General features: G+C 34.2%; 1 protein-coding gene across 1 annotated transcript in view; it reads right to left on the bottom strand.

Annotated features, from left to right (window-relative positions):
• Positions 1-858: 858 nt before the first annotated feature.
• The window catches only part of CARF (calcium responsive transcription factor), a 61,413-nt gene continuing 50,389 nt past the window's right edge, over positions 859-11,882 (bottom strand). Inside the window, 4 exon segments of the mRNA XM_044913383.1 lie at positions 859-878; positions 3,029-3,206; positions 5,508-5,880; positions 6,262-6,392. Coding sequence (XP_044769318.1) covers positions 3,088-3,206; positions 5,508-5,880; positions 6,262-6,392 — 623 coding nt within the window. The 3' untranslated portion in view covers positions 859-878; positions 3,029-3,087.

Below are 11,882 nucleotides of genomic sequence, written 5' to 3'. Positions count from 1 at the left end.
GAAAAAGTATAAAAAGAAAACTAACAAGTTTAAGAAAAAAATAACATAGGATTTTTAATGAAAAAAATTACATTATAACAAGGACACTATACGTTAAGTTACAATATATATATATATACACACATTTTAAAACTTTTTAAAAAACCTGGTACAAATTAAATGACATCTTTCACATACTCACATGATTAAGTATGTATTTTGACAGGATGTAAAAATGAAACACAAGCTGGTGGGCCTCAAAATCAGAAACTCAGAAGCAGGACCAGCTTCTAAAATCTGTTTTCTATCATTTTGTGACTTTTAGAAAACATTTACCTTGGATAAGATAAGGTACTTTGTACAAAAAGCTTTTTCTTTTAAGCATGTTAACTGCTTATGGAGAAAATCAATATTGAGGGAAAAGCCCACCATGGTGGTGTTTATCTTTAATTCACTGTAGTATATATAAAGTTCACTGGGAGGCTTTGGAACATGAAAACCACAATGATGAAAAAAGCTCAGCTGTAATTATGAATTTCTAACAGCTTATTTTGAATGTCCAACTCACTACTACAGATATTACACCTTGTAATACATGACACAAAAGAGCACATGTCAAAGTTTGCTGTAGAGCTGTTAGGAGAATGCCAAATACAGATACTGAAAATTTTATGCACTTGTATTTAATACCCTGTGCATTTAAAAAATAACTGAATATTTAAAATATGTAAACATACTTTTTAAAAAGTGATGCTAAGCACCTTTAAAATACAATACTGGTATATTGTGACTGAACATGCATTTAGAGGACAAATGAATTTTTAAAAATTTAGAAACTATTTTTAAAGAGCTACTCATTGAAATACTTACATGAAAATATTGATAGTTCCAGTTTCTACCTAAAAACCAAAAGAGTATACAATTAGGGACTTAAACCTTCCTTCAATGCTCTTTTTTAATTTTGCTTTTTGTTTGTGAGGAGGATGCACTGTGACTTTCTGTCCTCATAAAAAACAAAAATAAAAACAAAAAACAAAACCAAAAATCAGTACCAGAAAGAGACATTCACATAGAATGAAGTGAGAGAAATATTTTTTAACTATGTTTTGTTCTTAATCAAGTGCCAAAGTCTGAATCCTCTAACATCTAGTTACATCCTAGGTAACTCACTAGAGTTTGTATCTTAACAAGCATTTCTCCTTAACAACTCAACATCAAAAAAAGAAAAGAATGTCTCCAAAGGAATATAGTTCAATTGGTAAAATATTTAATAAGCTATTGCCATTAATGAAAAGTGAAGATTACTTAAAATCTTGAAAACAATTTCCATAAAAATTAGAAATAACAAATGAAAAGAGTATTACCTAAAATGTAATACTAAACTATAAATTTAGACTTATACCCTTTAAGTACACACAGACTAAGAGAAATCTGGGTTGGAGGTAACTAAGAGCTGTGTTTAACTTAGAGTAACATAATCAGATTTGGCAGCCTGTGTGAAAATGCTGACATCAAATATTTTCAAATCTTGGAATAGTTAGCCATTCTAACTAAAAAGCATATATGTAATTGAATATTAACTTTGTATTAATAGGGGTATAAATAATACATTTTATATTAAATAGGGTATAAATCTAAAGAGCAAGGTCTTTTTATTAGAGTTCCACTGACTTCTAATATAACAATGTTTTATACTTAGATACATGCTGTGTACCTGCAACAATTAAAGTGAATTAAGAATGGGAGACTGGACTTAGAAAAGCCAAAAATGACTCATATTCATGTAAAATATTAAGGTTAAATTTCATATATTTCATATGCATTTAATATTAAACATTAATATCCATTTGAAATCCTTATTACTTTAAAATAAAATTTTAAATATACCCACACATGGTTCCTGGGGTGAAAAAAGGCTTTACGTTGATTTCTTGACCATTTATAACTGACATTTCTAGTTTACCAACCTTCCAGAAAACAGAAGCTTACAATGAATATAGTGATTAGTATCTATTCAGTATTTGGAGTAAATATACTTACTCAACAAGCAAACATATGTACACATAGTTGTTTTAAAGTTTTAAATATGAACTAATTTTTTAACTACAAATACTTACCTTGAAATACTATAAATTCTAATACCACCAATTCAGTAAGAACTCTGGCATAGAAAAATAAATACAACTCAAATTCTTTTCCATCCAGAGCTGAATCTTCAATACAAAATAGGAAAAAAAAAATCCTCTGCTGATATCAAAAAGTCCCCCAAATCATCTGTAAACACCAGGGGAAGTCTATTATTCTTTCTGAATTCTCTCAATTTCTACATTTTCCTATCCATAAGTAGTGCTTTACCTACAATACTATATAAACCCATGCAATATACATTTATTTCTGTTGCTTATCTGATTAATTCAAATTAAAATTCTGAGTACTTACCAAGACACTTTAAATTTCTATTAGATGACCATTAGTATGCTATTGGTTTGTAGTTTCAGGTATAAAAACTATAATGGAAGAAGCCAAATTGCAACTACAGTTTCCACAGATGTGAATGCTGGGCTTCATGTTATGATTCAAATCTACTACTGTTTTATCTTTCCTAATGAGAAGGACTACAAATAATCTCTCACCTGTCTGCTAATGTAAAGAATTTCTTCACAACTTTAAAGAGGAAATAAGTTCTTTTATAACTTTTAAAAAAGTCAACACACACACATACAGTCACACACACACATACAGTCACACACACACACACAGTATTTTTTGTTGTTTTTGTCTTTTCAGAACCCAAATTGGATATTTCCAAGGGATGAGTTAGGTAACTATTTGTGTTCAGACTATATTGTCATGAATAAATTCAGATGATCTTTTGAAATACTGGCCTTACCAGATAATCAAAAAGCATAAGAATTATACAAAATGAGAGCAGTAAAATAGCTTCCAAAAATATGGACTTGGCAACAAACATATCAGTTTTAAATCAAAGTTGCTCATTGAACTAGTCTTCAGTCCATTTATCACATTGCTGCACTTTGACAATATTCACCTTCTTTTTTATGACATCAGAAGTTACCCAAGTTGTAAATTCTGAAAAGCTTCAATAATTTATGTGGCAGATAATTTCTTACAGTCCAAATTTTTTTTTGCTTCCATAGACAATGCTGGTTCTTTGGGTTCTTGCTTAACTTGGCTCACAGAAATGGTACCTTCTGGATTTTCTTCAACTTTAAAACCAAACATAAAAGAAAAACCCTAAAGGTTAATGTAACTTATAACACTGGAATCTTAATAATTATATGAATTTAGAAGCAAAAAACAGTGTATTTGAGAACTCCGTATTTCTGACATCTTAATAGTCATTCATAATAAATTCTCTCAGGATGTGTACACCTGAAGCTAATGAAACATTGTGTGTTAACTAAACTTCAATAAAAAAAGGAAAGAAAAAGAAAAATAATAAAAAATTAAATGTTGAGAAGTTAAAAAAAATTCCTTCAGTATGTTTCTGGTAATAAAAACAAGAAGAGACTAAGAAAACCATAGTTATTCTCCTCTACAGATACTTTGACGAAAAAGCAGTCCATAATTTGATAAAATTATGAGGACTATCTCATATTTAAACTTAACTGCCTTTAAAAATATGTGTAAATAAAAGTCAGGAAGTCTATTATTTGAAAATGATGTTTTGCAAACAGTAGGTATATGTATTACAAATTTACAAATTTGTTACCAATCCCATATGGTTTCCATATGTGGCCATATATAAGGAAAATATTCCCTCCTTAAAGAAACTCAACTACATAAGTACTTTAGAAAAAAATATGCCACATCTTAAAGGATAGTTCTGACTTAGCTCTACAAGCTGTATGTTTGCTTATCTGAAACACTGTACAATGCACTTACTATTCTGATTTTAAAGTACTTATGACCAAATTAATCTGATTGCAGGATACCAGCAACACTATCTTGAATTGGCAGGTGGGATGTCTAAGATAAAATCTTTCTCTTTCTCAGGGATATCAGTTTTTCAGTTGCTATAGGGAACCAAGATTAAGGGGACCAATATTTACTCAGGAAAGTATGTTGAATACCCCTAATGCTTGTCACATATGGGTATATTAGGAGTTTAGCCCACACCATAAAGAAAACCAGTAGAAGATGGATTTGAGTGACCCTGAGAATTCATATTCAGGTAAAGTAGTCCCTCAGATCATGATCTAACTTGATAAATCATGCAAGTTCAGATACAAAGAGGGTCTCCTTTAAAACAATCTGAATTAGAGCTCCCAGAAATACCTTGGTACAACATAGAGGGAGGAAGCATGTTAGAATGGAAAGAAACTTTGGAGGCAGATAGATCTGGGCTTAAATCCCTGCTCTATCACTTTTAGGTAATCTCTTAACCTCCCTGAGCCTTGATTTACCTATCTGTAGAATGGGCACACCATCAACTATTTCATGAAGTTCTCAGGATTAATTCACATATATTCCTTTTCCCTCTTTTCTACTAAACTTATTCAGTAGTGACAACTGCCACAGCTCTCTGGATAAATTTTCTTAAAAGTAACACTTCCAATAAATTTAAAAGATAATGATTCCTTTCTGGAAGGAACTACCTTACACTTTTCCTTACCCAGAAGAATGATGACTAAGAATGGAGGGTAAATACTTTGTATGTTCTAAGGATAATTTCTATGAAGATTTTTGTTCTTCAAAGCAAACTGCAAATCTTTCTGCACAAAAGTGCCCAATCCGAAACATTCTATGTGGAAGGGAGCGACATAGGTCAAGTAACAGTTAGAATTTATCACTAGGTTGACTGGGTTTGTTACAAAGTGAAGATAACAAGGTCTTGGATTAAACCCAATTCCCCAAGGCTTAACTAATTCCCTTTCAATTTCCATAGAACTCAACATCTAAGTTTCTAACTCAAAATCTTTAACATTTATATCTGCCTACTTCATTCCATTTTTCCTTGTAACACTTTTTCCACAGTAACATTTACACTAAATGTTTTCCTTTTAAAGTTTCTCATTTTATGGGGCACCTGGGTGGCTCAGTCAGTTAAGCATCTGCTTTCAGCTCAGGTCATGATTTCAGGGTCCTGGGATCAAGCCCCACTTCGGGCTCCCTGCTCAGTGGGGAGTCTACTTCTTCCTTTCCCTCTGCTCCTCCCCCTGTTCATGCCCTCTTTCTAATAAATAAATAAATACATAATCTTAAAAAAAAAAGTTTCTCATTTTTTTCATGCATTCTAAAATGACTCTCTGATTTCATATCACCATAGATTTTCTATGTAAACTGAGGTAATTAGGGAATGAATAATTTTGATGGAGAAGAAAAAATAAAAAAGTTTAAAAGTTATTATGCTCTTGATATTTTTCCCTTTTTCTAGTAATTTTACTTTATTTATTTATATTTTATAAACCCCTGAGTAGAAATGATTGTTTTTTTTTCTGTAGTGTAACAGTAATGATAGTCCATAAAGGCTAAAAAAATAAAATCACAAGTTGCTTTTAACTTACTAATAGCTGGGTGGCTATCTATAATCTGTATTGGGATGGTCTGCACATTTCCCAGCAGAATCCGATGAACGTTTCCTTCCATATTCTCTGTATCCTCAACATCTCCAACTTCCACCAGCTGGTCCATTGCAGCCAGATTTTGATCTGGTCCCGGAAGGCTACCCATGGTAGAGGCAATAATGCTACTGTTTGGGGTAAGGCATGTATCTGTTTGAAGACTATGACTTTGACCAAGCAGTAGAGAATTATTACTCATTACAGTACTTTCTAATGAATCCAGGAGTCTTGAAGGACTGGAGGAAGGGTGGTTATTTACTGATATTGGAGCCGTTGATCCATCAGGAGAAGTGAATCTTGGTTGCAACTGCAAACCCTTTTAAACCAAAAAGAGTCACATCAGAATGTTTAAATTTACTAAGTATAATTTTCTCATAGGATATATTATTCTTTTGACACATAATTGGAATAAAATACAGGTGTATAATTACTAACAAATATCGAGGACAGAAACAAGAATCAAAGGAAAAGTAGTACAACTAAACTTTATTGCATGCATAGTCAACTCCAACTTTTTCAAAATGTATTGTTTAAATGATCTTATATCAAGATACAAAAAAGTCAGGAAATTAATAATAAAAACATCTGTGATCATTACCATAATTCTATAATAATTCTATAAAATCCCTAGAAGAAGAAGAGAGATTAAGGAAGAAAGGGAAGGGCTTCAATTTTGTCTATTTCACTGGATACCTACCTGTAGTTGTGTAAATATTTTTGGTTGAAATGAGGAAAGTGAAGAAAGCAAATGGGCTGGCTCTGGAGACAAAGAACCCGTTGTGTGATTTGTTTCCACTTTGGTGTTAATTGATTCCCCTGGTGAATTTCCTAAGTTATATAAAAAAAAATCAGCTATCAAAACAAAATAATGTTTATGGTTTCTATGCTATGTGACACTGTATTTTATTATAACACTTACTATCTTAATTAGAATAGGAAATAAATTCAAAGGTTTGAAAAGGACTTTAAGAAGTTATTTTGTCCACTATTTCCAGAACTGGTAGAATCAGAATCACTCAGGAACTTTTTAAAAATATAAATTCCTAGGTTCAACCTCCATTAATTTTTAATTCAGTATATCTAGGATGTGATGTTGGAAAAGTATTTTTTTTCCTTGAAAGATTATGTATTTGTAACTCAAATCTAGTCCATTTTCTAAGCTATGATGTTGGACTACATCTAAACTTCTTGGATGTGTGAAACCTATTGAACCTCTCAATTACAAAGACCAAACTTAATTCATCTTTGGTAGCCCTAATGCTTAGGATAATGCCTGGCATAAAGCTGGTCCTCAATATAACAGCATTAAATTTCTTTCAATAACTCATTTTGTAATAAATGACTAAGAGTAAAAATCTGTTTTCTTAAAATCTCATTTGCTAAAGTAATTGTTCTTAGGGAATATAGTTCCTCTCATGTAATTTCTATGTTTTAACCCAAATATATTCATCTCTTTAAGTCAATCAAAAACCAATTATCAACAACCATTTATTGCTTCCATACTGTAACTAAGTAATTTTTCAAAATGGCCCTGGTGTCAGACAAGGATGAATTTAAGCACTAGCTAGCTTTTCTCTGTAACCTTCAACATGCTACTTAACTTGGTTTTTAAACTTTAGTTTTTTCATCTGTAAAATCAGGATAGTAAGAGAATCTTCCTCAAAGGGTTGTTGAGAGGATTAAACAGCACTCTCACATTTCTTGGTTTCTTTAGTTCTTTTTTTAAATTATAGTTGACACACATTGTTAAATTAGTTTCAGGTGTACGATACAGTGACTCCACAAGTTTATATGTTGTGTTATACTCATCCCAAGTGTAGCTACCATCTGCCACCATACAATGCCATGACAGTACCATTGACTATGTTCCCTTTTATCCCTGTGACTTGTTCATTCCAGGATTGGAAGCCTGTATCTTCCACTCCCCTTCACCCATTTTGCTCATCTCTCACCACTCTTCCCCTCTGAGAAGCATCAGTTTATTCTCTGTATTTATGGGTCTGTTTCTGCTTTTCATTTGCTTATTTGTTTTGGTTTTCAGATTCTACATATAAATGAAATCACATGGTATATGTCTTTCTCTGCCTGACTTCTTTCACCTTTTGGCTTCTTCATTTCTTTTTTTTTTCTTTTAAAGATTTTATTTATTTATTTGACAGAGAAAGACACAACGAGAGAGGGAACACAAACGGGGAGTGGGAGAGGGAGAAGCAGACTCCCTGCCGAGCAGGGAGCCCGACGCGGGACTCGATCCCGGGACTCCAGGATCATGACCTGAGCCGAAGGCAGTCGCCCAACCAACTGAGCCACCCAGGCGCCCTGGCTTCTTCATTTCTAATTGTCCTTGTACGTCACTCTGCTATAGTCACCCACTACTACTGTCATACCCTCGACTCTTTTACATCTAAAAATCTCTAATTCAAACATCCCATGCTTTGATCACAACCTCTTATTTTTCCAGGGATTCTGCGTAAGTACTTCACTACAATTATTCAACCTCATGTGAACCTCCAGTCCATTGATTCCTCAATTTTCTTCAGATATATCAACTTTTTTTAAAAGATTTTATTTATTCATTAGAGACACAGAGATACAGAGAGAGACAGAGAACATGAGCAGGGGGAGAAGCAGGGGGAGAGGCAGAGGGAGAGGGAGAAGCAGGCTCCCTGCTGAGCCAGGAGCCCGATATGGGGCTCGATCCCAGGACCCTGGGATCATGACCTGAGCTGAAAGCAGATGCTTAACCATCTGAGCTACCCAGGCGCCCCTATCAACTTCTTTCTTATTAAAATTCTCTCCCTATCCAGCTTAGTCGAATCCTACGGTTATAGTTTCAGTCACTCTCTTGCAAATCCCCTAACCTCCCTTGCTTCTTTGTACTTTTGTTACAACCCCTGGTAAAATCCTAACACTGAATGAAAATGGCCCATATACGTGAAGCTGAATGCGAATGAAAGAGAAACTTGCTGCTACTACTAATACCAATTCATGATCATCAACTTCAACAGGACTTTCACCTGTATCTGACAACCTCACAAGGTTTCTATATTTTAGAAGATTTCAATTGTCCAATCTTGGCCATACTTCCTAAGATCTTTTTCACTCTCAGCACTCTTGAAGAGAAAAGAGAAACTATCAGAAATTTCCTCAACTTCCCATCATCAAAGCTATCAAATACCTTCATCTTCATCTCTCTCTTCAGATCTCTCCTATCTGAAAATACCTTCTCTCAACCCTTTTTCCCCTCATAGCACATTGTCTCTACTTCTTCATTCATCATTCACTCTTCAACCATCCCAATGTGGCTTATTCCCAATCCACTCCACTGAAATGGTTCTGATATGTATCTAAGCTTTCCAAACCTGATTTCATGAACTTTTTTCTTTCCCCTTGCCATTACCAAATCCTATTCTTACACCAGTGTTGCCTACCTCAGTAAATGCCACTATCAGTCAGTTGCTCATGGAAGAAACCCAGGAGTCATCCCAGATCATTCCCATTCTTTTACCTCCCACACCTATTCAATCAATAACCAAAACCTTTGAAAACAACTTTTTTCTTTTTTTAAGATTTTATTTATTTATTTGACAGAGAGAGCGAGAAAGCACAAGCAGGGGGAACAGCTGAGAGAGAGAAGGAGAAGTAGGTTCCCTGCCAAGCAGGGAGCACGATGCGGGGCTCAATCCCAGTACCCTGGGATCATGACCTGAGCTGAAGACAGACATTTAACCATCAGAGCCACCCAGGCGCCCCATCTGTCCAATTCTAGTATAAATGTCACTCACTGTAGACTAAACCACTATCACACCTTTCATTTGGACAGCTCTAAGGGCCTCCTAAGCCCATTTTGCATATCCAGTTTTATCTCCAAGCATTGTCTATGCTTAAAACCATATCAACTTTCTTAAGTTCCTTGAACATGACAAGCTCTTTCTTGCTTAGTTTTCAAACATGGTATCCTTTTGATTGACAAATTCCTATCCATTTTTCAGTTCTTAGTTTAAAAGCCACTTTCTCAAATGTTAGTTCCCTACTCCCTAGATTAAGTTATATGTCTGTCACTATTCTCACACAATTTTGCACAACTCTTTTATGGCACTATTCATAACAGTAATTAGAATATATGTGCTTAGTGTCTTTTTCTCTTGCTAAATTTGAAATTCAATGAAGCAAGAAACTTATTCTTTTTTTATGTCCAGCATTTATCACAGTGAGTAAAATATGTGCAGAACAGATGAATAATGATAAAGAATTTGAAAGTTATTCTTTATGCACAGTGACTTTTAAAGGTTAAACAGCCAGGGCGCCTGGGTGGCTCAGTTGGTTAAGCGACTGCCTTCGGCTCAGGTCATGATCCTGGAGTCCCGGGATCGAGTCCCACATCGGGCTCCCTGCTCAGCAGGGGGTCTGCTTCTCCCTCTGCCCTCTTCCCTCTCGTGCTCTCTGTCTCTCATTCTCTCTCTCTCAAATAAATAAATAAAATCTTTAAAAAAAAAAAAAAGGTTAAACAGCCAAAGAATAAAGAAATAATTGTACTGTATACAGTTATTCATTAATTTATTCTAAAGCATTTATTTAGATGTTAACTTTGTAGCAGGGATTATGCTAGGCACTAGTTATGTTAATTTGAATAAAATATAACCCTTGCCCCTGAGTAGCTCAAATCATAATGAAAGATACAGATATATAAACAAAAGGATACCATGTTAAATGCAGGGGTAAGTATAAAAGAATGAATGTCTAACTTTATATAGGGGGTGACGTTAAGAGAGCACTTAAAGCCAAATAGATTGATTTGAGTAGTGAGAGGAGTTAGCCATACAGAAGCAGAGAAAACACATTTCCAGAAGAGAAAAAAAAAAAAAAGGGTAAAATAAGCTTGGAATAGTAAGAGAACACAAGAGTAAGAGCATATGAAAAAAGCAAACCATATAAAATGGACAGTTTCCTGATCAAGGTATCTTAAGGTTATCACTACTGGAATTAGCCTAGCTTTATAGTAAGCTGTACTAGCAGTTGGCCTCAAAATTTTAATCATAAAGCATAAAAGCTTATTATATAAGGAAATTTATTTTTTTTTAAGTTTATTTATTTATTTTTGGTAATCTCTACACCTACTGTGGGGCTTGAACTCACAAACCCAACATCAAGAGTCATATGCTCTTCCAACTAAGCCAGCCAGGCACCCCTTATTTTTAATTTTTGTTTGAATATAGTTGACACAACGTTACAGTAGTTCCAAGTGAGTAACACAGTGATTCAACTTCTCTATATATTACGCTATGCTCACCACAAGTGTAGCTACCATCTGTCACCAAACATTGTGATTATAGTATCATTGACTATATTCCCTATGCTGTGCCTTTTTTTTTTTTTTAAGATTTATTTATTTATTTGAGAGGGGAGGGAGGGGTGGTGGGACAGAATCTTCAAGCAGACTCCCCACTGAGCATGGAGCCCAATCTCATGACCTGAACTGAAACCAAAGCCAGATGCTCAACCGACTAAGCCACCCAGGCAGCCCTATGCCTTTTATTCCCATGACTTACTCATTCCATTACTGGAAGCCTTCTCCCATTCCCCTTCACCCATTTTGCCCATCCCACCCCACCTCTCCCCTCTGGCAACCATCAGTTTGTTCTCTGTATTTATAGGTCTGATTCTGTTTTTTGTTTATTCATGTGTTTTGTTTATCAGATTCCACATATGAGTGAAATCATATGGTATTTGTTTTTCTCATGAGAAGTTTGATTTATTTTACTTGCATAATACTCCCTAGGTCCATCCATGTCATTATAAAAGGCAACATCTCATCCTTTCTTATAGCTAAATAACATATATGAAGAAGTATATATGAGTAACATATAAGTATATATGTTTAAACAGCTATAATTATTTTGACAAATCCTAACATAGTTGTTCCTCTCTCTTTGGGCCATAACAAGAGCATATGACTCTTGATGTTGGGTTTGTGAGTTCAAGCCCCACAGTAGGTGTAGAGATTACCAAAAATAAACAAATAACTTAAAAAAAATAAATTTCCTCATATAATAAGCTTTTATGCTTTATGATTAAAATTTTGAGGCCAACTGCTAGTACAGCTTACTATAAAGCTAGGCTAATTCCAGTAGTGATAACCTTAAGATACCTTGATCAGGAAACTGTCCATTTTATATGGTTTGCTTTTTTCATATGCTCTTACTCTTGTGTTCTCTTACTATTCCAAGCTTATTTTACCCTTTTTTTTTTTTTCTCTTCTGGAAATGTGTTTTCTCTGCTTCTGTATGGCTAACTCCTCTCACTACTCAAATCAATCTA

This window comes from Neomonachus schauinslandi, chromosome 3 (genome assembly GCF_002201575.2).
Source record: "Neomonachus schauinslandi chromosome 3, ASM220157v2, whole genome shotgun sequence".
Lineage (NCBI taxonomy): Eukaryota > Metazoa > Chordata > Mammalia > Carnivora > Phocidae > Neomonachus > Neomonachus schauinslandi.
Note: the sequence above shows the minus strand (reverse complement) of the source record. Positions and strands in the feature narration are given on the sequence as shown.